Source organism: Lampetra planeri, chromosome 25 (genome assembly GCF_965212315.1).
Source record: "Lampetra planeri chromosome 25, kcLamPlan1.2.h2, whole genome shotgun sequence".
Classification (NCBI taxonomy): Eukaryota; Metazoa; Chordata; class Hyperoartia; order Petromyzontiformes; family Petromyzontidae; genus Lampetra; species Lampetra planeri.
In genome coordinates, this window is record NC_136131.1 from 1,574,100 (window position 1) to 1,599,394 (window position 25,295).

A 25,295-nucleotide genomic window follows, 5' to 3' on the forward strand; every position below is an offset into this window, starting at 1 on the left:
TCCTACCGTGTTTCAAATCTGCCTTATGTTCACGAACACAGTCCGAGACATGTCGCTTTGTTTCCCCAATGTAACTACTGCCGCAGACACAGCTTAGTTTGTAGACGACAGGGTATTCACATTGACTTTCGCAACCAATGTTATGATTCTCAAAATTACCGGTGTGCTGTCAAGCGGTATTAATTTGGCACGTTTATTCACGAGACTTTATTAAATGGCTGTGTCGGGTGCAGGAGGGTGTATGACGCACATTTGACTTGCGCGACCAGATACAAAAATCAATTGTGAATCACCGTCTGACAATTTATTTGGCGATATTACATTGTATATGGACGTATTGGCGGTACACCGGTGCAGCATAACACAGCAGACTTCAAAACAGTCTAAAATCAAAATTTGAATCACTAAATCTGTTTGTCTTTAATTGACCCTGTCACCAAGTTTGACATGATTCAAAGGTTTTTTTTCGTCTACTGAAACTTGCTAAAAAAAAAGTTCAATATTGACCGCTGAATTGGATCTGGGGGCACGTGATTTTCTTGGGCCGACCAGGAGGGCGAGCGCCTGAATCCAAGAACCGTCCGACCAAGTCTCGGGCACGAGGAGTCAAATCTGCCTTCGGAACACGGAGCGGCCAATCGTCACCAGGCTGGGTGCTGCTATACGGCAACAGACCGAGAAGCCTCTTCGTGTTCAGCCGCTCGTATAAACATTCGTCTTCCGACAGCTTTGACATCGCGAGAACTGATTTTGATGCACCACCACCCCGCAAGATTTTCTGATCGGGGTTGCCAATCGCGGGAAAATGAATCATTGCGAAAAGTTCGCTTTTTTTTATACCGCACACCATCGCCGTTGTACCGCTATTAAGTTCATATGCATAATATACGTTGTAATACATTGTGGCATAGCGTGATAAGGAATGCAAACAGCACTGCAAAGACGTTTGTCTCGGTGTTTATAAAAATCAGAGTACACCGTTGCGACAGTGACCGTCACACGACGCGGCGTTTGATTTGTGATACGCGAGAGCGATGATCCTTGACAAACTGTAGCTCTCTTGCGTTATTCTTCTCCGCCGTGTTCTCATTGTGACGTCGGAATATTCGTCTGGGTGGGAATAGTGTAGCTCCGGACATTAAACCGGTGCAATGAAACCTTCAGAATTGCACCAAATTCCGATGAGAGTGATGCATCCTAGATTTTATGTGTTCACAAAATAATAGTAACAAGCACGTCCTGTACAAAACAAGCCGCCTTCTGATTGGACTGTATAGTTTAAACAAACGTTTGACGACGTAAACGTTTTTTTTATTTCCATGCATCACTCAAAACACTTTACATCTTCACCATTAAGTCGTAGGAGTAGTGGTGAAATCTCCCCAGAGAAGTATTTGGTCTATCTTCCCACCACAGCTAGATTAGAGGGTGGAAGAGATGAACGCGTTTACAACATCGATTATAATCATAATAAGTTAACCGTAGTCATTGTATCACTCGATAATGGAGATCGGGAAACTATCAAAAAGGAACGATCATAAAATAGCCCTCAAACCCATTAATAATCCCGTGATGCTGAAATCCATCCAAGGGTGCCTCCGTAATGGAATAAAGTGAGAACGGGAAAATGAATTGCACCACAAGGAAAGTGTGAAAAGTGTCAACGAATAGAAAACAACAAACGCAAGCAAGTCCGTGAAGAGCGCCAGCGTGATACTGGCAGGTACAGCAGGGCACATGGGAGCTGAGCTCAGGACTCGCTGCGGCCTGGCCATCTACAGCGCCTCCACCAGGGACTCCAATAGCCGCGTGCTGTTGATTATTGATGTCGTTAAAACAACGAAGTTGTATCCTGTAGAAGAAAATGAATACGTTAATCATAAACATTATTTTGCAGCGTTTAACACAGGCTTTCGCGACCAATATCAATATCCAATAAATGCACGCGATCTAACCCAAAAAACCACGTATTATGGATTATAAGCGCGCATTTGTCGACAATTGTGCAATCCGACAAGGATTTTTGATCGAGAGAATTATTAATTCGAAATGCGAAGGGCTCAATTCACGTTTCGGCAGTGCGATTCCTAAACCCCCCCCCCCTCCTCCGCAAAAAAAAAATAACGATGGAATCGGAATGCAGGAATGCTGACACGTGCGGCGCTGCGATGGAGGTTTGCACCTTTGGCCCTTCCAAGGAAACGGAGGGCAGCAATTTCCGAGTAGGTGCAGCCTCCCAGAAAGAAAACCAGTACGAGCTTCGCCCGACTCAATCCTGGGGCCTCTGCGGTGGGGGGAGAGAACATCAACGGCCCTTTTGATGGGGTGTTTGGTAGCAGATGAAATACAAAGGGAAATTAAGATCATTCCCGGAGAGTGATCCTTGTGGGTACCACGGTGCCGCCACCGAATATGCCGGGCAAGGGGGACTCGGCCTGCTACTTCAAGGGAATGCAACGATGGTCAAAGAGTGACGATAACAAAACAAAATATGTTCGTCATGTAAACAGTTACAACAATGACAAATACATTATTCTCATCAGATGTTACTGTAATTAAAAACAAAAAGTGAAAATATAAACGATATATACAATGTAAATATACAATTTATAAAATTGACAGTTTATAAAAAGAATATTGATTACAAAAAACATTACAAAAAGGCATTGTATTATGATCCACGCAGCAGGGAGATTAAACTTTTTTTTATGTAAATGAAATAATACCACTTTAGTGGAGACCATTACACGTGTAGTGATACAAATGCGAGCAGTCTATATTCTATTTAGATTAATTTATAAAAGTTATTGCCACACATCTCACTACATCATAAACTCACGAATATATTACTGACCGAGCTTTGGACTTGAGAATTCATTGCCATTCAAGAGGCGTGCAATTTCCTCCAAGCCGTTCCAGCCTTCCCTGTCCAAAACCTGATCAAAGAGAACACAAACAAGACGTAAAAAAACGCATCTCTTGTTTACACGGCGTGCTAATTAAATATCGGGGTTTAACCATAAAATCACAATCAGAAGTTTATTGCCCCAGTGATTAACCCATTGAGATATATATTTATACTGGATTCGTCCAGTAAAAATAAATATTCTAATTCTTAATCAAGGGTGACTCGGGCCAGCAGACGAACATGGCAGCAAGCGTTATAAATCAACAAGCTTGACTAAAACACGTTATAACAGTTTACCTCACACACGACTGTGGCTAGGGGTCACGAGAAGGATTCCGTTACGTTTTCAGAAAATGTTCAGTGTTTATTTTGAAAGTGGCTCAAGTTCCAAACGTGGACATTGGGACCATTCGTGCAATCTCTTCAGAACGTCATTCATTGTAGATGCCAAGCGCAGAGATGCAGCTCGCCTTTATTTTAAACACGGCCATCCTGGTAACTTTAGCGATACATTCATTCGAGCCTGGCCACTCGGTTCTGAAATTAGGCCCCGATTTACCTCGATGCCATTAGATCTCGTCTAAGCAGGCTTCCATTGTTACGAACGTTCCATTTCACAAGCGCGAAAAACCGTGGGGTCAGGGGCAGTGTTATAGAATGCGAGGGGACGATTGAGAGTGCAGTAACCTACATAAGAAACGTTGGCCGTGTAGGCACGTACTCTGCCGTGTTTCCACGGGGAAAGGGAATCCACCTTGCGCTCGCAGTGTCTGCGCGTGCGCCTCTGGCGTGTCGTCGTCGTTGTCATGCAAATTAAAACATTTCCGTTGCTCAGAAAACGGAGCACCGTTAAAAAAAAATACAAATTATTCTTGAGCCCAAATTGATGGCGAAATGTTTTGCTTGTTAAGAAAAGGTTTTACGTCATGTATGTTTAAACTATTTCACACCGTACGTAGCCAATTGTCCTAATGGAAGGTGCGATGTGTATAAACTTGATACCAAATGATATTTACAACTGAAGAAAATGTTTATGCACAAACTCTTATTTGCACTTAAAAGTAGAAAATACCAAGAAATAATGGCTCAATTTAAGCTTTGACTGAAGTAAAAAAAATGTTCAAAACATCCCACTATGTGGGTGGACTTGAAAAACGTATAGCCTAAATGCATCTTAAAATGTAGGTATTAATTAATTGTTTACTTAATAAATGAATATTAACAACTGTTTGTAAATCCACTGCTGGATGAAGGCCTCTTTCCCATGGCATGTCTGTCGCCATGGCTGCTTACCGCTTGGCCACACTTCACCACACCGGTCGGTGCCGGGTGGTGAAGGGTAGCAGCCGCACGGCCTGCTCCGATTTCGTTCACCGCTGATACCAGCCGGGTGCGCGAACTGCCCCAAGATCTCCGGCTTTACGGCGTGAACCACCGTATGTGCCACCACTCTCCACCCCTCGTTGTACCGTGAATAGGTACGTGGAATCCCAACAATTCCCGTGCCGTTCATGGGGAGTCCCGTGTTGCAATGAGCAACACCACGTATGTGCATTGAACTTCTTTCGCACCGTATGTAGCCAACCGTGCTAATCGGAGGTGCGGGTGGGCAGGGGCGGGGAAGGACAACAAACTAAACACACAAAAAGCAGTTCTGGAGAAACGAGGTTTCAATCGGTGCCCCTGGAAGAGATGCTCTGGAGCGACACGCACCTGCTCAACGATGCGGCAGCTGAGCGGCATGTACGCGCCGCTGAACACGTACGCCATGTCGCGCGGGTTGTGCAGGTCGTAATCCTTTCCTGGAGCAGGAATCTTGACGCGCGAGCGGTGAAAGGTACCCGCAAAATTAATTCTAAACATTTTAAATTGAACGTCGAACATTGCATTGCACACGTCAGTGGTTCAACAACGTGAGCGGAGTTAACAACAGGTGGGCTTTCGCGACCATTGTGATTGACAATCGATTTTTTTGGGTCAGATGACCACGCTAGTAAAATGTATGTAGTCTACCCTCCTCCACCCGACACAGTTAATTCATTCAGATGTCACGTGGGAAAATGTGCCGATGTAGTGGCATGATTGCGACAAATGGCTGTGTCGGGTGGAGGGGGGGTGTACGACACACATCTTACTCTCGCTGTCTGACCCAAAAATCTATTAATCAAAACAGATGGGCATCAGTCGTGTAACAAAATAAATTGGCAGTTGATACGTCTCCTTCATCTTCCAGTGTACCCACATAAAAAATACAAGTACACAACCCGTCAGCCCCACAGTCTTTTAGGAGTGCATCATTTCAGCAGCATTGATTCAAATACAAGCAAAACTCTTGACCTGTTTCGACATACAGTGTCTCATCGGCAGTCAGGCTTTCTTGGATCCTACGTTGAATTAATAATTGCATGCAAATAAAAAGTAAAGTACTGCGGGTGTAGTGGTACTGGACACGAGGTAGTGGTGCGTCTCCTAAATCTTGAAAAAGGTAAAATAATTCCAGAGAGGAAACTTGCTAAATGCTATACCATGCAATCGCTGCTCTAACCTAGATGATCGTAATGGACAGATGTGTTACATTTCATTTACCAAATATGGAGAAATACAGCTCTCAAAAATAATTTTTTTGTTCAGTTTGTACAGCGTGTTGCTTGGCACGAAGTCCGACGTTTAGCTCCATGTGCTGGGAGCTGAATTAGTTCCTGAAGAAGCTCCCAGCACGTGGAGCTGCAAAAAAGAAACTGAGTTGTATGCAGAAAACAATGATCTTCACATTGCCTCACCAGGTGACTGACTTACAAGGTTCAGCTTCTTGCTCAATGCTCTGAAGTGGCTTTTCCTCTGCAGCGCAGTGAAGGCATCGGTAAGCTTTCCTGAAGGCAAAAAAACACAACGAGCCTAAAAACAGCCGCCTCAAAATTGTATTCAGCGACAGTCACAATGAGCTTGCTTTCCAATTTCGTGCATTTGTAGGAAAACGAAGATGAGCAAAAGCGAGCGAGAGCTTCTTCGGGGTGGCACGGGCCAAGCCGAGCTCTCACCGGAGACGGCTGGCGGCAGTCGACTCCCGAGAGCGGATCGACCCGAGTGGTTGGAGCACCGCATTACGAGCCTGGCCACCCATGTTCAAGTTAGACTCTTTTGATTATTTTGCTGCTATAAATGTCCGAATGATTGGCCGCTTTGTTGGGCTATCATTCATGGCCAGGTCAATTTTGAAAAATAAGTTAATACCTCGGTGGGCTTTATCAAGTAGGATGATGGTTCAGTTTCATTTGTATGTGTTTACGTGATTTGTTTACCTTTATTGTACTTTGCATTCCGATCGTGTTTTTGTATTTTTTGGTTGTACCGTTATTACCCGTCCCGACTGGACATCTGTGAAAAATAGCTTTATAGCTCATCGGATTCCTCCAGTATAAATACTGATTCTAATTCTTGACTTAAAGCTTTCGTGACTGCAGGAATTCATATTCTTTGGGTCTTTCGGTAAAGTCACGTAGATAGGTTCAAATGAATAAAAATAAAATAAATAAACTACGACGTTTCGATCACAACACAAGCGATCGTCATCAGGAGGAAAAAAGAGGGGGGGGGATGACGATCGCTTGTATTGTGATTGAAACGTCGTAGTTTTTTGTTTATTTTATTTTTATTAATTTGAACCTATCTACGTGACTTTACCGAAAGACCCAAATAATAAATAATCTGATTCTCAAGTCCCACTTACAGCTAACCATTGAGCGGATACCAAATCTAAAATTACATCTTTAATCTGCTGTTAATCCATACGAAATAATAAGAAGCTAACCTACAGACTAAACTATTTTTATTTGACCAGGTAAGGCCCATTGAGCTATATCGCTCTTTTTTCAGAAGCGACTTGGCCGCAAATGACAGCTCAACAGTTGCTTATCACGTGGAAAGGTAACGCAGCCAAATACTCGAAACACGTGACGTTGATTCTAAATGTGGCAAGGAAAAACTGGAGGACCCGGAGAAAAATCCAGGTGCTCGCGAACAGTGCTTGCCCCAACAGCATGTGTAGGTTATAAAGGTGGTCTTTACTTTTGTAGTGATATAAATCACGGGAATGTGTGTAGAGCTATTGCAGCAGTGTGCCTGTTCGTATGTGTCCGTGCACTACCAAAACAATACAATTTGGATACATATATTTTAATTCACTTTCCAAATAAATCCCTAATTAGATTTTTTGGATAGACGGATAGCTTTTATTTATTTCAGCAGGAAGGGCCCAATGAGCTGATAGTTTCAGCATTTTTAAGAGGATTCCATTTTATGACATTTGATCAATTGCAAGAGTGTTTTTACATGACCAGAGTAACTAGACAAAGCGATACAAAAGAGACAAATATGAAACAAACAAGACAGTGAAAACTAAGACTGTGGATGGAAAAAACAAGAAGCCTCAGTCACGAACCCCAAAGCTCATTACCCTTCAATACGCAAACCTCCAAGTCCAGCCTCACCTGCACTAGAAAATGATCTGACGAAGTACAACAAGAGATATTCTTAGGTTTTTTCGGTAAAGTTACGTAGGTACAACAAGAGACTTATGGACCACATCTGCCGGTCTAATACAATCCATAATAGAGGTGTTTGGGTTAGATTGCGTAAATATGAATGGGTCGTTAAGCCCGCCACGGACCTGACACCGTCAATTACTAAGGTTTGTTACATAAACAAAAAGTGCCAATTAGTTACTAGTTCAGCACACCAGCGTGTTGGAGAGCAAACTCACATTTAGAATTTGAGTACGACGTTTCGCCAGTAATTACAACCAGCCTCCTCAGGTGACAGCCAGAGTTGTGGAGAAATCCTCCTGTTTCGGTCTTATAAATGTGACATTTGATGTCACATTTTTATGACAGTGGTCGCAGTGGTGGGCGGGAACAGGAGTGGTGGGGCAGCTTCACAGTGATGACGACCACAATCTGTCTTAGATACGGCAGTAGAGTAACAATAGATTTATTTTGCTTACCAACAGCTTTTCCCATGGCCTTATCCGACACAAGTTTTCCCACTTTGCTCTCCATGGTTGTGACCGTCTCGGGCGTCTGCTGCTCTGTGAGCAATCCCGCTTTCCTCAGGTTGTTCAGCGTCAACAGCTGCTCCGTCCCGTAGCTCTGCACCACATCCGAGGTAGCACACGGAGGAATACTTCAATCTCCCATTGAAGGTCCATGGTTACAAGTATGTCCATGGTTACAAGTAGAGGTCCAGGGTTATTAATAGAGGCATCACTTTATATACTAAAAGGAGGCTCCATGGGCACTGACGCTCATTGGGCGGAGTTTGGTGCAGTAGGGGTTCTCTTTGTCCCTAACATTGGGAATCATGGGTGCATTTAAGTCATTAATTTTTAATCTTAATTGTAAACTACTGAAAATAAATTAATGAAGGTGTCCAGTTTGGGGGGGGCTTTGCCACCCCCAGTGCCCCCACCAAAACTTTGCCTATACTACTCCTTATCCGTCTCCCACTTTCCCATTTTGCTCCACACCCTCTCGCTACGCCTTATCCTGGGTCGCCTCGTGACCCAGCTCAGGTAGGCGTCCATTCACTGTGCAAGAATCCAGGCACGGGCTGAGGGTGTCATTTTTGGCTATGTAGTTTTAAAACAGCAAGTTGGTTGAATGGAGCAAGTGAGGTCACGTTGTGCTCGCCTCCTTGCACATGCGACCCCTGTGAAGTTTCTAGTCGCCTCGGCCTGAATAAGAGTGGCTGGGATGTTTCCCCTCTCACTTCATGTACCGGCCGTTAACAGTTCCGCCAGCCCCCCCCCCCCGCTCCCTCACTGGAGGTTTTTTTCTGCACAATATCGTGGATACAAATGGGACTCGTGTAAAACAATCTGCGTTACATAACGGCTCAGCTGAGCACACCCCACAGCTTTGACGGAAGAACATGAATTCAGCCCCCCCCACCAACGCCACCAACTTCCGTTGTTAGGCGGAGTGTGTGGGGGTTGCTCGGAGCATGGCTGATGACGCTGGTTTTGGTGGCACTGGGGCTCCACTTCACCCCTGGTGCCGAGTGTCTTCGTTTGGCTCAATCTTCATGTTCATGGCGTACCTCAATTTTACGTTTGCAAGGTTTAAGTCGGATATATTCTACTGAACAAACACATCTATCCAGGTTTGTCGACGCACACGTGTTTTGAGTGCACCGAATGTGTCCCGTTTGTCAACGAGATGTGTGAAGAATGGAGTGGATGGGACTTACGTGCAAAAACTGCGTTTTCAGGGAGCGCATATCATTGGCGACGAGTCCTGAAATAATATATTGTTTTATATATTATGTAATTCTAACACAAAATAACGTGATTACACAGCGACACGTTGCCGAGCATATAGACTTAGCAGCACGAGTGTGGTCTGTTGCCCCATTAGGGCTGTAGACAGACAAGGAGGCCATGCCTGTCGCACTCCCACGCTCCCCCCATGGGAAATCCTCTTAGCCACCTCCTCCTTATCCAAGAATCCCACTAACCTAATGGCCAATGGAATCACAATCATTTATGTATTTCGCAGACAGATAGGATGCAGTATGAAAAATAAGAATAGGTTTTACCCTTTCTGGCAAAAAAACAGGCGTTAAGATGTTTAAACACCAAATAAATACATATTCTTAGGTTTTTTCGGTAAAGTCACGTAGAAAGTAAAATAAAATAAAAACAAAAATCACGACGTTTCGGAGGCAACACAAGTCTCCGTCATCAGGTGGGACCGTCACAGCCAGATTAGCTGTATCAAGTGAGGCAATGATTCAAGATGTAATCCCTTAAAAGCGAGTTGAGGGGGGAGGGAGAGGGAGGGGGGAGCTCATCAGACTATGGTAGCCAATGAAAGGAACGTATCGGGAGGGAGGGGGGGCGAGGCCAAAAGGGTGGGCGATAGACGTGGAAGCGCTTGTGCGCAAGCGGCCAATTACTGCACACGCCAACACAATGGAGCGATTGTGCGCAAGCGGCCAGCCACTGCACCCGCCAACACAATGGGCAGAGAGGAGGAGGGGAGGTCTAATACACATGATAGACAAAAGAACGAAAATGATGATGGGCACAAACTTAGGGGGAGCTCATCAGACTATGGTAGCCAATGAATGGAACGTATCGGGAGGGAGGGGGGGGGGCGGAGGGGGCGAGGCCAAAAGGGTGGGCGACGGACGTGGAAGCGCTTGTGCGCAAGCGGTCAATTACTGCACACGCCAACACAATGGAGAGAGAGGGGGAGGGGGGGTCTGATACACATGATAGACAAAAGAACGAAAATGCCCATGTTTATACCAATGCTGGCTGAACAATGAAGAGAGTACTGTTAAAATAACTGGGGATGTTAACACTCGGTAAAGTACAGTAAAATAGTGCCTGTCAGATAAGATGGTCTAAAAAATTTGTGATTAAGTCTTTTTTGCGTGGTTGATAACATCTTTCCAATGATTACTAAGTTGTGGGAAAGATGTTATCAACCACGCAAAAAAGACTTAATCACAAATTTTTTGGACCATCTTATCTGACAGGCACTATTTTACTGTACTTTACCAAGTGTTAACATCCCCAGTTATTTTAACAGTACTCTCTTCATTGTTCAGCCAGCATTGGTATAAACATGGGCATTTTCGTTCTTTTGTCTATCATGTGTATCAGACCCCCCCTCCCCCTCTCTCTCCATTGTGTTGGCGTGTGCAGTAATTGACCGCTTGCGCACAAGCGCTTCCACGTCTATCGCCCACCCTTTTGGCCTCGCCCCCCCTCCCTCCCGATACGTTCCTTTCATTGGCTACCATAGTCTGATGAGCTCCCCCCTCCCTCTCCCTCCCCCCTCAACTCGCTTTTAAGGGATTACATCTTGAATCATTGCCTCACTTGATACAGCTAATCTGGCTGTGACGGTCCCACCTGATGACGGAGACTTGTGTTGCCTCCGAAACGTCGTGATTTTTGTTTTTATTTTATTTTACTTTCTACGTGACTTTACCGAAAAAACCTAAGAAGATGATTCCTTGCAGTCACGAAAGCTTCAAATCTAGAACAAATAAATACATTTTGCAAGGAATCAAGTCTGCATTAACCTGCAAACAACACACATGCTCTGATAATTATCAGAGCATGTGTGTTGTCTTTGATACATGCATTCTTTTTTAAACTGATTGGCCTACACCAGACCGCCTTCTTTGAACAGTTCGCTTTTGCCGTTCTCTGGTTTCACACTGGTGAGACGAGGCCATAAAGGAGGCTGTCTCTTGCGTCGTCAAATCAGTTTCAAAGACAATGCAAATATTATCAGAGCATGTTTGTTTGCATGTTCACCACAAGTACGTGTGATTAATGCAGACTGTATTCCTTGCAAAATGTTTCTATTTGGTGTTTGAACATCTTAACACCTTTTATTGTTTTTATTTTATCATTTCCCTTCTACGTGACTTTACCGAAAGAACCAATAATATATTAACACCTGTTTTATTGCCAGAAAGGGTAAAACCTAATCTTACTTTTCATACTTGGATACTGGCAAAAAAGGTCCCATGATCTATAGGATTCATATGTAAGAATTTGGTACGAAATCTTAAGCCTCACCACAGCGGCATGGTCGTGGTTTAAAGCTGCCACATTGCAAGGGTGGAGTCTCTCATGCTTCTAACGAACGTGCCACACACGTGGTATAGCATGGGGCATCTGACAGATCCAAATTGGCCAAATATCACTTGAGCACGGGAGGTCCTCCATGGTGTGTGGGTAAACTGAATCGCAGAAGCGACAGAGAAGATACGACTTCACACCAGGCAGCCGTGACTCAAGTGATCACCACACAGTGACGTTGAAAGCAACATCAGTAAAGGAAGATGCTTGGACCTGGGACTCATGCAGTCGAGACCATCACAGCAAACCTAAAAAGCTCCAGAATGCGATATTGGTGAGCAGCTTCATGGGCCCAATAACACGAGGCCACATTTGAGCTCCAAGGACTGCACAGCTCATTGTCAAGCCTGGGTGGATCATGCTCGCATACGCACGCAACTTACAGCAGAAAACTGATGCGGACTAATCTCTTCAGTTGTGTACTGTGAAGCAATGCCTTTGGCAGACAACATTTGAATTAAATATGCATGTGATCTCTTGTCACATATTTTCTCAACAATGTGTAGTATTTTTTTTCCAACCGATTCTCTGTCATACTGCAGCACGACTGAGCCCGAGGGGTCAAGTTTTTGCCACGCGAGGCGCAAGTCTGTGAAGGGAATGCACCTCCTTCGGTGACGGAGAGGAGGCACAGCAGCCGCAGGACATCCAGAATGGGAGACTGCAGAGAGACAGATGCACCCACGTGACCCACTGCCCTCACGCTGGGTCAGGCATAACGCAGCTCATGGTCAGCGTGTCCCACTGCTTTCATGCTGGGTCAGGCACAATTCAAGTCCCAGCGTGACCCACTGCCCTCACGCTGGGTCAGGCATAACGCAGCTTAGTAACCATGAAAATACGTCTATTACACTGCGTGAAAGAGGGTTTACCAAAGGAAATACTCTGCATCTCAACATTTAGAAACATGCATTTAAATTATTTAGATTATTTGGCTGCTATACATTTCCCCATAAGGCGTTTTCTTGAGCTATTATTTGTAGCCGAGTGGGCTTCACCTGGTAAACTAAAAATTGTTTAGTTTTATTTGTATATTTTTTCGTGATTTACTTACATTTCCTATACTTTTGACTCCTATAGTGTTTTTGTATTGTTTGTTGTTGTAATGTTCTGATTTTAATTCTGAACATCATGTGAGATGTATCACGTCACATTGGGCCCAGACACTAAAAATGGCCTGTTAATCACTCTCCACTCCGCTTATCAATAACAACACGTTCCACCACGCATCTTCCAGGCGAGGCATGACACGTGACACGGCTGAGTATGGAGTCGTCAGAATGTGTTTATGGGGTCTATTGTGCGAGACATCCCAGTGGTGTCTTAGAGATCACTCGCAAAGTTGCGCAAGCGGTGTTGGTCAACCGTCCATCACGTCGGCAAACACACGACTCTCCTTGGTTTTTTTTACAGTAATAAATTGAACTCTGCCAAAACACCAGAAAATGTCATTCGTTAAGATCCGGTGCAGGTGTGCTTTCAGTTGGAGGATTATCGTCACCGATGTCAGATGCTGTGTGTAAGATTGCATGTGTATTCTGTTTGCTATGTTTAGGTATTTTGACGGGCGATGGGAGTTGTACTATGCGCTGTGTTAACAGATGATGAACACAACATATATTCCCTGTTGTGTACGGGATGTTTTATGCACACCCCTTTTAAAACATTAAAAAAGGTGGTTTTGCCTTATGTTGGTGAATATTGTGCATTTTATGGACTGCATTATCACTTATGACTGTCTCCGTATTAGCCTCAGTGTGCATGGAGGTCGGTCAGCTGAGAGCAATGACCCCTACTCTGCATTCTCTGGGTCAGGGCTCAGCAAGACAGGAGATGTTGCATTTTGTGTTCAGACTACGGGCTGTGGATCTCTGCCGGATCGCTTCAGAGGTTTTGCCCACACAGTGGCTACTGTGAAATCAAGGCTTGAGTCCTATTTCTATAGTTTAGCCTCCCGATTTTATTCTGGCATCTTATGATTATTTTACCATTTAATTTATTTTTCCCTTCTTGCTGGATATTTTTGATATGTTATGAGTGGCTTTACAGCATTTGGCTTTCTAATAAATGATAAGCCACTTTGTTGAGCCATCATTTGTGGCCAGGTCACTTCTGAAAAAGAGCTAAATAGCTCAGTGGGATTAACCTGGTAAAATACAAAGTTTAGTTTAGTTTCTGTAATCTTGACTTCTTTTAACATTGTGGTATGAAAGCTGTTCTATAAATAAATATAGATTATTACTATTACTACATGGCACAATCCCATTCGCTTGTAAACATCTACTTGAGTCGTTAGAGAAAAATCACCTGCGAAACACTACATTTCAGTTTAAAAATTAATTAATCAAATGTTTCATTTCATTTTTAAACAAGACTAAGTGAGTGGCATCAAATAACAACAGGAAGAGTTTGCTGTTTTCACTTGAAAAAATATCATAAACTCCTGCGTACAAGGCACAAACATTTACCGATTGCGATTAAATTAAATCGGCACAGAGCACGAACTCGCAATTATGTCAACGGAAAGTTTCACCTGTCTGTTAATGGCCTCTTCGATAGAGGAGACACACTCCCTGATAGCTATTCCTTCCAAAAGAGCTGAACACACGCGGATATACACACACAACAAAGAAATTACAACACTGTGCATTGTCAATGATTACCTGCTCACATTAACTGTCATCACTAACCACTGTTTATCCACTGCTGCCTGGATCCCCCCCCCCGCCACACCACTATCGCGATTCCTCACAGTCCTGTAATGCCACAGTCCACCTCACTTCCCGCACGGCGGTCGTTGTCCCGTGTGCTGCGCTCTCTCACTCGGCTGTCACTGTCGTCGGCTTTGCTCGTTAGCCATGACGTATATCCTGTCCAAGCCCACTAACTCTTCTTCACTTTTTTGTGCGTTTAGTTGTCCTTCTCCCGCACCTCCAATTAACACGGTTGGCTATGTACGTTGCGAAAATAAGTTCAACATACATACAGCACCTCCAATTAACACGGTTGGCTATATACGGTGCGAAAGACGTTCAGCATACATACAGCACCTCCGATTAGCGCGGTTGGCTATGTACGGTACAAAAGAAGTTCAACATATGTACATACATACACTCATGGTCAATATATTGTCTTAGATTTGTGCTTATTCTCCGATCTATGCGGTTTCCGAGTGTTCATTCTGAGCATGTCTCCATATGCTTCCGTGCACCCTTTTCTGATATATTGTTCCATTTCCTGTGTCAATGTCCCAAGTTTCAAATCCCATTGTCACGGCTGGAAATATCCATCAATTGAGAATGTTTCTACTTCTGACTCACTGCAATGCTGCTTTGCCACGAACAAAATCAACTTTCCAACCCAATGAATACACGGCAGCAAGCGTTTAAACGGCGTATAAATAGATCGTGCGCACGGGATGTTTCCAAGTGCGGAAATGCAGATCATGAATTACGAGGGACATTTCTGAAGCTCCCTTGATCTCCGTGCCAACCTCAAATATAGCTCCATCCACTGTGGACCAATCTACCGATGCGGAATGCGGGCACGGCTCCCATGTGTTCCACAAAGGGTGGAATACATGCGAATGAATCACGGAGAACGTTTCAGCTGCTAATTTTACGCAAGAGCAGCGATCATCCCATGGAAAGGTGGCAGAATGACGGATGGCTTGTTACATAAACAATATTCATGTTTAGTTGTATCTAATATTTCGTTGTATCTATCATCGTCATTCGTGCAAACATTGGATGTCAGAATATTTGAGGAACCACACGACGAGCTGGAATGCAGCCAGCGCATGAGCTGGCGCTGCCAACAATTAGCTCAGCTCAGCAATCACCTATATACGGGAGGTCGCCCAGAAAGTAATGCCCCACTGGCGAGGAATGCACGCACTCTTTTCTCGATGGCGCAAAGCCATTGAGGTGGAGGGATACTATGTGGAAGAGTAATGCGCATGTAACCAATACATCTGATCATTAGGTACGAGTATATTTCACTTTTCTTCAATACATTTTGGCTGAGGAAAACAAAGTGAGGCATTACTGTCTGGGTGACCCTCATATTAGGATGTTTTCAGAAAATTAAAGAGCGTTCATAAGTGTGGGAGGAAACTGTATCGCACGCCGAAAACGCACCCATGAGAGGCGGGGCCACACGAGCCTATTCAGGAGGGGCAGATGATATTAGTCTGCACTTTTCTTCATTGCCTTCACCTGGCGAGCCAAGCTACGGTCTCCTCCAACATTTGTGTGATCCACCAACCCTCGCCTCCACTGCTGGATTAGACGTGCAAAGCCACCACCGCCCAGCAAGTACAGCGTCACTCGGATCAGTTTTAAACCAACTGCTTCTTGTGACACGCATACACATCCCGTGTGGATCACTTTTGAGATAAACAGCGAGCGTGTCCTCATTAAAATTCAGCGGCAGCCTCAGAAGAGTTTGCACAAGCGTTTTTCCAAACAGAATGACACACTTGCTTAAGATCTACAAAACAAATGTAATGTTCACCCGATCGGCTTCATGAGCTGATCGAGCCATTGTAATCTAAACAACCACCACAGACGTTACGTACAATGTTCAGTCTTGAGCAGTTCCTTGAAGTCTGATTTTGTCTTTCTTTTCATAATGGCTTCACAGCTGCCAATATCTTCAAAACACAGAAGATTAACGGAGAAAACAATCAAACTCCAATTCTCGAAATTCATATCTAACGGAAGACTTTATTTTGGCAATGCAACAGAATTTATATCCTTTACCAAATAAACATATGGACCGTTCTGAATGGCGTGTTGACATACGGTTGTATGTAGCTGCTAACTCTATCTAATTGTTATTGTATTGTGTGAATTATGCATATTTTTTTCCATTAAAATTAACTCAGGTGGCTTCTAAACTAAACTGAGCTATAAAGCTATTTTTTCAGAAGTGACCTCGCCACAAATGATAACTCAATAAAGTGGCTTATCACGTGGAAATTTATATTAGACAAATAGTCGAAAATGCACGTTGATTCTAAATGACGAGGGAAAAACCGGAGGATCTGGAAAAAAAATCCACGCAACCACAGGGATACATGCAAACTCCACATATAAAGGCATCAGGGATGGGATCAAACCCACGACCTCCAGTATACCAGGTGAGACAGATAACATCTCACCACCAGGGCACCCCCTACTTCCCTGTACACAAAGGATTTTAGTTGGGGGGGTTGGGAGGGGCTGAAGTCTACTGGTCACCTCCCCAGTCTGCCCAATAGGGTTGGCGGCGGGGAGCAACAACCCCCCCCCCACGGCCATTCACATCACGGGAATATCCATCAAAGACGAAAAGTCATAAATTGTGCGGAAACGCGAATTAACAAGCGGATCGGTCAATTCGCAAAGCGGGGATCCGTCAACACAAGCCTACAAAAGGGGCAAGTTGCACACTCTGCAGGTGCCTGCGCTGAACGTAAATCGCCATCGGCTTACACAGACTCAGAGAGCGATGTTCCTGTTTCAAGGCCCTCAGTTCGTTGGCCACAAACTCCTTCATGTTCTGGATATTCATGTCGTGCCGTTTCTGAAAGAGCAAAAGTGGATCTCATCCTCTACGTCACTCATTTTCAATTGACGTTTAAACGGGGTAGGAAATTAACACGTTCAATGTCAACACACGTGAGAAAATTTTATATTAATATGCATACACCTTACATATTGTAAAATAATATTTCTTTATTGAGTTTTTGAGTTAGCTGTCCAGGACTTGGCAAGGACACTGCACCACCACTTTCTACCCAGGGCAACTGGAGAGCACAAACTTAGATATTGTCTCGACTTATCTCGCTATCACAACGACAACTATCTCTTACATACGTTTAAAAATGTGCAATTACAATAATATATATAATTGAGAAGAGTTGAAGCAACATGTTTTAAAACCTAAAATCTTATCAATGATTCTCATACTGTCTGGGGACACTGTTGAGTGCAGCAATGATGTCATTTGTTTACATGAACATGTTCGAGCAATGATGTCCTATCCCCCAAGATAAAGTGAGAAGCAATTTTTTTTAGATGAGATTTATTTACTTCAACAGCGAGGGCCCAAATTAGCTGCAAGGGTCTATTTAATGGACGTCCTGCGACGGTGCAGATGTTGCACAGCACAGAGTTCTGTATTTGAATGCTCCGAGTAAGACAAAGCTTTCCACAATTTACAAAAAATATTAAACGTGCATGGACATTCATCCCCGCTGTAACTTACATCGTAGTTGGTTTGAAGGACTTTCGCTTTGGAGCTGAGCAATCCGAACACATTAGAAAAGTGTTGATTGCGAATTTCCCTGAAAACCTGTAAAAATATTTTGAATTATAAATGTTAAGATTTCAAAGGTAGTTAAATTACCGCTTCAATACCAATCGATGCAAGATTATCCATGTACTGCCCTACAATCTGTATCTTTTTGGAAAATAAGGCAAGAGAAGGTAGCTTGCAATGTGAAAATACAATAATGTCATGAGCTTCTTACAATCAAATGTGTGCAAGTTGTACAACATTAAACCTAAAAAAAGCAAATGCCATAATTCTGAATTGAATATTCTCCATCGGTGATTGTTTTTTTACATATTTGTACAAGTGGTGAGATATATAGTTGCAAGTATAGTTATAAGTATAGTTTTAAGCGTAGTTGTATGCGTAGTTGTATATACAGTTGTATATCATTGTAAATGTGCATATTGTAGCTTGTTCATACCTTGTCTTGAGAATTCAGGAGAATTTTCAATTTCTTTTCTGTTCCAGTGACTTCTGGACCAAACTCAACACTGCCTACAAATACACCACCCGCATTACAACTCCGTGCCAATTCGAACAAATTCCAAATGATATTTAAAAAAAAAAAGTAAGAATGGACATAGCTTTAAATGTACTTCATCAAGCCGTCAATCAGCCTACTAACGGCAGAATGAAAGCACTCCAGCATATGTAAGAAAGTAACTACACCATTCTTTAACACGTATGCACACAGTACAATGCTGTCAAAATTTGTATGAATATGTGCAATTGCAACTAGAATATTATATTCTTCTTGCAAACATTGAAACAAGTGTGGCACTTTTCAAATAAATGCGCAATAGACCCAATGAGAAATTTTACCCAATTGTTTTTTGTGCCATTAAGCCATAACAAAGTGACATTTCCTTTCCCAGCATATGGCACAAAACAGCAAAGACACCACGCATGAATACAACCCTGGACAATACATCACAGAATTATCGAATACCTGTATATACACACACAAAGACAAAGATCTCCCGTATCAGCTTAACAGACTGTTGGGGCAGGTGCTGTTAGTGAGCACCTATGAAGATCAGCACGACACACGAGGGGGTGGGTGACCAGCACCATGCCCGGCCGCCTTTGTCTCCCTAGTGGCGATGTTTACACATTGCACCAGGTACTCATTTGAGTCGAAACAGGGGAGGTTCAGATAAACGTCACTGCTGTTGGCCGTGAGCGGGAATTGAACTCGGATCTCTGGCTTCGTGGCGCAGTGCGCTAACCGTTGCACTACCGCGCCCCAAAGACAAAGATTACCCGTGTAGCCTGAACAGACTGCTGCGGCAAGTGCTGTTAGCGAGTAGCACCTATGAAGGCCGGCACGCCACACAAGGGGGGTGGGTGGCCAACACCACGCCCGGCCATCTCTGTCTCCCATGTAGCGATGTTGACGCACCGCACCGGGTACTCATTTGAGACTGATTCGAACTAGCGGAGGTCCATGACCAGTTCAGATAATCGTTACTGGAGTTGGCAGGAATCAAACTCGGGTCACCGGATTCGAAGCGCCGTTCTTCATACAAACACTTATAAACACTCGTTAAGTGGCTGAAAACTTCTTCATATACACAGAGGACGGCTGCAGAGCGTGGGCAATTGCTGGCGGCGCCGGCTCACCGCTTGGCTGCTGCTGCTGCCGTCCCGCTCGTCTATGGATTCATCGACGATTGTGAGATGCAATTTGCACGAACGATGATGCTGTTATATTTCCAACTCGACAGGCATCTCATCTGTTGCGCCACGAACAAAAGCTGGAATGCCAGTGCACGTACTCCAAGCGCGGCGCTATGCGGCGCAACATAACCTTTCACCACAATGGTATTTGTAAGCTGTGCCAGGTTTTGTGATAATTGGTTTAAACGGGTCTCGTGGTTTTTCTGAAAAACCTATTAAGTGTCCTCAGAAAGGCAAAACATTTCCCAGATCCCAAATGCTGCTGCACGACTTCTCGCCCAGACCCCAAAAACACAAGTGCAGCACCCACCATGCTCCGACGATCCCTTCACTGACTCCCAATCCAATTCCGGATCCATTTCAAGATCGCACTATTTTCAACATCCCCCATGGACTCACCCCTGCCTACCTCTTCCCCTCTCTTCTCACTCTACTCCCCTTCCACACACTCTCCACGACTCCTCCCCTCTCTTCCCTCCACACATTTTCCCCTCGAGGAGCCAAAGCCTTCTATGGGAGCCCCAAGTCAACCCTCACTCTGGAGGATGTTACTGTTTCCCCTCCTGCTCGTCTGGAATTCCTTCCCCCAAGTGGGCTCTTGCTGTTGATACTCTGCCTCCAGATTCAAGACCGCCCTTTTCTCCTCTGACCTGACTCCCTCTTTCTCTCTTAGCAAAACGTGCCTCCTTTTCTTAGGATGCCCATGTCCTGCAGTCATGGAACAGATCCTTTGAGATGTGCTTTGAGCTTTATTCTGGTTGCACATATGGCATGCTTGAAACACCAAATTCTATTCAGAGCACTTACCACATTTTATTCCAAATATGTCATCCAGCAGTCCCTCAAATGTCACTTGAGAGCACAACGGAGTTATTAAGTCCACATCTGAAAAGGCATTGCACGTGCACACAAATACACGGCGGTTACATTATTCGCATCTGAGAACCCAAGTCATCTCATTCGAAACAACACCTTGCTTCATCACCATACCTGTCAACCTCCTAACAGTGTCTATCATATCACAGACCAATTCAGACCTTATTGGTCACCCCGTACCCTTATAAATCTCAACGTTCATTCTACAAAGTCCCATCACAAGAGAGAAACACAAACAAATAGACAAAAAACATTTTTGCCCATATTGAAACGGCTGTATGCCGTATGGACCTGAAAATCCAAATTCCCTGTACAAGATACGAATAAACCGTATGGGTTGACAGTGATGTACCACCATCATCATCATCGCGGACTCCGTTCTGATGCGACTCAATGGCAATCACGCTCTGGAGACCATTCTTTGAGGTCGTTGACACCACAGATCCTCTTGGTCTTCATCTTAACCTTTCATGATCAATTTTGTGTTCAATATGGCTTAGAAATGAACACCTACTTTGACCTTTTCTCGCACCTCCGATTAGTGTGGTTGGCTACGTACGGTGCAAAAGTTCAACGTATCTACATACAACCTCCGTCAAACTTCAGGCATTTTTCTTCAAATAAATCTGTTCGTGGGCCACATTTTACCTCGCGCCTGCTCGCATGTTTGAGTTATAACCTCCGGCTTGCAAATGCTACGTAGGCAAAAACTACGTCGTCAGCAGAGTTTGAAGGTTGAGTGAGTAAAAAAACAAGACTGTTAGCGCCCTCTAGTGCCAGCATCGGGACATGCCTGCCTTGCGTGCCCGAGAGAGAGTAACATACTACAGGGAGAGTAAGTCTGCTCTCCTATAACGCGGTAGTTGCGTTCCAGAAGAACATCACATGATGGAAACATCACGTGACAATACATAATATATACTATAGAGGGGTAAAGCACAGTCCGCGATAACACGTGAGATGCGTACGCAGGCTGAACAAAGACCGAGGCGCGTGGGTAGCATCTAGAAGCATCCAGCAGCATCCCGCCTTCTGCGATACTACGCCGAGGCAGCCGGACAACCGCTTATTACTACTCGCGTGACGTAGCTCTGTCCACTCGATCGCGTTATATGCAATTCACATCTGCGTTATATAAAATGTGTTCCCTCATACGTTCATCGCGTTATAGCCAATTTTCATCCGCGTTATATAAAAATGCGTTCCATCACACATTCATCGCGTAATATGCAATCCGCGTTATGTAAAATTGTGTTTCCTCATACATTAAACGTGTTATATCCAATTCACATCCACGTTATAAAAATGTGTTCCCTCATACGTTCATCGCGTTATTGCCAATTCGTGTTATGAAAACACGCGTTGGAGGAGAATCTACTGTACTTGTGAGAGGTGGGGCGGGTAGGAGGGATGAAGCTTCTCAGTGAATGTCCGAGATGCCACATTTGCCTCCCCCCATCCTCGCCACCCCTGACTCGTTTGTAAGTGTTTGATGCATCAAGCGGCTGAGCATTAAAACCTCCGGGCAGCCTCGACACTCACCCACGGCCACACTGCAGTCCACTCACCTCCATTCACAAGGTAGGCTCCCAATACAGTGCCTTATCTATGGCTTATGACACGCATCATCAGTCATGTTATGTTAAGTCTGTGGATCTCAGTTTGCTAGGAAAATTTACAAACCTATACCTCCAGCAGGGAGATAGCATTTAGAGGTTAATGTTTCCTATAAATACAAAAACCCACAAGATTACAGCTGCCGCATTTCCAAGAACTAATACTCCTTTAATGTGGAACCACAGCTCTATGGGTTGCATCCTTCTTGAGCTTTAAATGAACAGAGTCGAGAACAGTGGCTTAGAGGATGGTGTCAGCATGTGAGGTGCTGCTGAAGCATCCTACCTCTGTCAATGAGGAAGAGATCGCCCATCTCACTGTTTGTGGTGCTCGATCTTCCGACATTCGCTTCGTTTGACAGAAGCTCCATCAACTCATAGACCATCTTCGCAAATAAAAGGGCACAAAGTCAAGAGATGAAAAAAACATCATTGTACAGGATTTTTTTTTCCAAAGCAAAATACCTGGCAGAAGTTAACTTTGAGTATTTAAGCAATCACTAGAAGATACGCATATTAAACCTTAATTAGACATTTTAAATTCAACGTGACTTATCCACGTGCCAACACGTACCTTTGCACCTCTACCAATCCCATACACGTTGCGCACCGGACCGAAGAGCGACTGTAGCTTTTGGATAGATTTTGCCACGGTAAAGAGCATGCTCTGGTTGCCATCCTGCAGCAAAACGACAACGCGACATCACGAACAACAATGTCAACAACAAGAATCGAGCGTCACCACCGATTTGGTGGCTCAACATTTAAAGGGCAGGCGGACAAAAAGCCAGTGTGGGAAGTCAGGTTGGGGAGGGAGACTTAAATGAAAACATTGGGATGTATTTTGAGTAAAAAACTTTGCCAATCGGCCTTGTTTCAGACAGAGGGAGGTGGGGATGAGTTGCAATCATCTACCATGAAGAAGTCCTGAAAGAAGTCCGGTAACTCCAGGGTGATGACGTCATTATCCAGTGGCAAGAGGTCGAATTCCCACTGTTCGCAGGAAACATCTGACGCAGGAAAAAAAACCCACAAGGACCTATATGGTTTTGTCCACCTTGCGTGCTTACAACATTCAGGTGAAATGCACAATACATGTGTAATAAACGACTGGACCACGATGTCTGGCTCAGTGTCCTTTATTCGGTTCGTACTGTATTCCCACACGGCTGTCTCTACCCTGTAGCTTCTCCACGGTGCTGACTCCGATGTCGGCCCGGTCCACAACAGCAGCCCCGCTGCTGTTACTCTCACACAGCCCCCCTTGGCTGTACTCGCTGCAACTCCTCTCCCCTTCGTCCTCTCTGCAGCTCTGACAGCCTCGTGCTGTCTCTCCCTCTTCTCTCCCGCTACACCTGGCAGCCACACCGCTGCCTCTAACACGCAGCCCTTCTGGCTGTCTTCTCCGCAGCTGCACACCACTCCGTAGCTTCCTCCTGTCTTCGGGGTTGGCTCCCGATGGCCGTCGGTGCCCCCCCTCTTCTCACTCGCACGCGTGGCCTCACTCTTTTCCGTTCACACCCCGACTGACTTCCCCTTCCGGTTTACCCGCTTAAGGACCCGAACCTTCCACCCACGTCACATGGCTCCACCCCCCGTGACGTCACATCCGGAAGGTCGCTTACGCCCGCATTACACCACCCTCCCCCGTAGAAAAATCCCAGCCGACCTCGGCTGACCAATAGCAAATCGTAATGCGGCGAATCGACCTTCCCCCCTAAAGGACACTAAGCATACAATGTAACAGCAAGAACAACAACAACAACGCAATTAACATCAACGAACGTACAAAAAGCATGCAATAAATACAACTGTAAGAAAAAGATAACAACACAGCAACAATCAACGAAACGTAAGCGATTTGGAACGTGTGCGGGTCGCCGGCCCGTCCCGGACGGTCGGCGGCCCACTCGCAGAACGGGAACGCGATGAAAGTCGAGGAATGACAGGGGGTAATCCCCCTGTCGCAGCTGGAAGTCCACCAACGTCCCGTGTCCCTAAAGAATTAGTCTTGGGCTTGTCCCGTGACCGTGCCTGCAGCTGGGTCGGAAGGGCTGCAGGGCTCGAAGGTCCCGCAGACCTGGCAGGCGTCCTCCGAGCAGGGCCCCTCGTCCCCCGCAATGTCACGGCCGGCCTGTCTGGAACAGGTACGACAGGCGCTCTAGCAAGATCAATGGACGCAGGCAGGGGAGAGTCAGCAGCAACAGACCCCGGCAAGGCAACATTGGGGGATGACGCATCATGTAAGGGAGCAACATATGGTTTCAAGCGCGACGTATGCACAACCCAGCGACGAGATCCAATTTGGACGCGTGCTGACTGTGGGTTGGGAACCGCAATGAGGCGTACGGGACCATGCCAGGGTTTGTGCAATTTCGGAGAGGTTCCCGGACGTACCTGTGGACAATGAAGCCAGGCTAGGTCCCCAACCTTCCAGGGGCACTCCCCCTCGGACCGTCGCGCATACCGCTCGTTCCGGGCCTGGGCTTTGGCCGTAGCCACGCGGGCATTCTCCCGCGCCTCCGTGACTCGGCGAACCGTGTCCTGAATGTATTCAGGAAGTGGTTTACGAGGTCCCTTCACCCCAGTTCCCAATTGCACATCCACCGGCGGCACGTTTTCCCGACCATACATAAGGTAAAACGGCGAATACCCTGTAGCCGCATGAGGCGTCATCCTGTACGCCGAAAGCACTCCGGGGATGTGCAGATCCCAATCTGATTGTTGTTCGCTCACGGTATGGCAAAGCATGGCAGACAATGTCCTGTTCAGCCGTTCAACCATACCATCCGTCTGCGGATGGTATGGGGATGTCCGTACTTTCTTAGTCCCAAGGCCCGCGCACACTTCCGCCAATAATTTAGAAGAGAAATTCCTGCTCTGGTCCGTGAGGAGTCTCTCAGGCGCCCCCTTGTCCATAATATACCCAAACAAAAAGGCGTCGGTAATGGCCGCGGCCGACTGATCGGGCAACGGCCAGGCCATCGGCCAACGGGAGAGGTACTCAACCCCTACCAGCAAATATTTATTACCCCTCGCCGATGGTGGAAAAGGTCCCAATATGTCCAGTGCCACCAATTCATTGACTCGAGACACCTGAATCGACTGGAGAGGCGGCACGTAAGGATGTTTCGGCGGCTTACGTCGTGCACACGCAGGGCACGCGCGCACGTGCCCTACGACATCTGTCGCCATGCCGTGCCAAAAATAATGACGTTGCAACGTCAACAAGGTC

General features: G+C 45.4%; 1 protein-coding gene across 3 annotated transcripts in view; it reads right to left on the reverse strand.

The window, feature by feature from the left end:
• Window positions 1-289: 289 nt before the first annotated feature.
• LOC144727220 (vacuolar protein sorting-associated protein 33B-like) overlaps window positions 290-25,295 on the reverse strand; it is a 41,133-nt gene continuing 16,127 nt past the window's right edge. For all 3 annotated transcript variants that reach the window (XM_078605896.1, XM_078605898.1, XM_078605897.1), the window contains 17 exons: window positions 22,976-23,070; window positions 22,635-22,739; window positions 22,347-22,446; window positions 20,376-20,453; window positions 18,310-18,383; window positions 17,820-17,906; window positions 17,045-17,135; window positions 16,147-16,221; window positions 14,101-14,165; window positions 12,174-12,228; window positions 9,152-9,198; window positions 7,908-8,052; window positions 5,705-5,778; window positions 4,622-4,723; window positions 2,855-2,936; window positions 2,183-2,284; window positions 290-1,852 (listed from right to left, as the gene is read on the reverse strand). In XM_078605896.1, coding sequence (XP_078462022.1) covers window positions 1,776-1,852; window positions 2,183-2,284; window positions 2,855-2,936; window positions 4,622-4,723; window positions 5,705-5,778; window positions 7,908-8,052; window positions 9,152-9,198; window positions 12,174-12,228; window positions 14,101-14,165; window positions 16,147-16,221; window positions 17,045-17,135; window positions 17,820-17,906; window positions 18,310-18,383; window positions 20,376-20,453; window positions 22,347-22,446; window positions 22,635-22,739; window positions 22,976-23,070 — 1,454 coding nt within the window. In that variant the 3' untranslated portion in view covers window positions 290-1,775. The remainder of the gene's footprint in view (window positions 1,853-2,182; window positions 2,285-2,854; window positions 2,937-4,621; window positions 4,724-5,704; window positions 5,779-7,907; window positions 8,053-9,151; window positions 9,199-12,173; window positions 12,229-14,100; window positions 14,166-16,146; window positions 16,222-17,044; window positions 17,136-17,819; window positions 17,907-18,309; window positions 18,384-20,375; window positions 20,454-22,346; window positions 22,447-22,634; window positions 22,740-22,975; window positions 23,071-25,295) is intronic.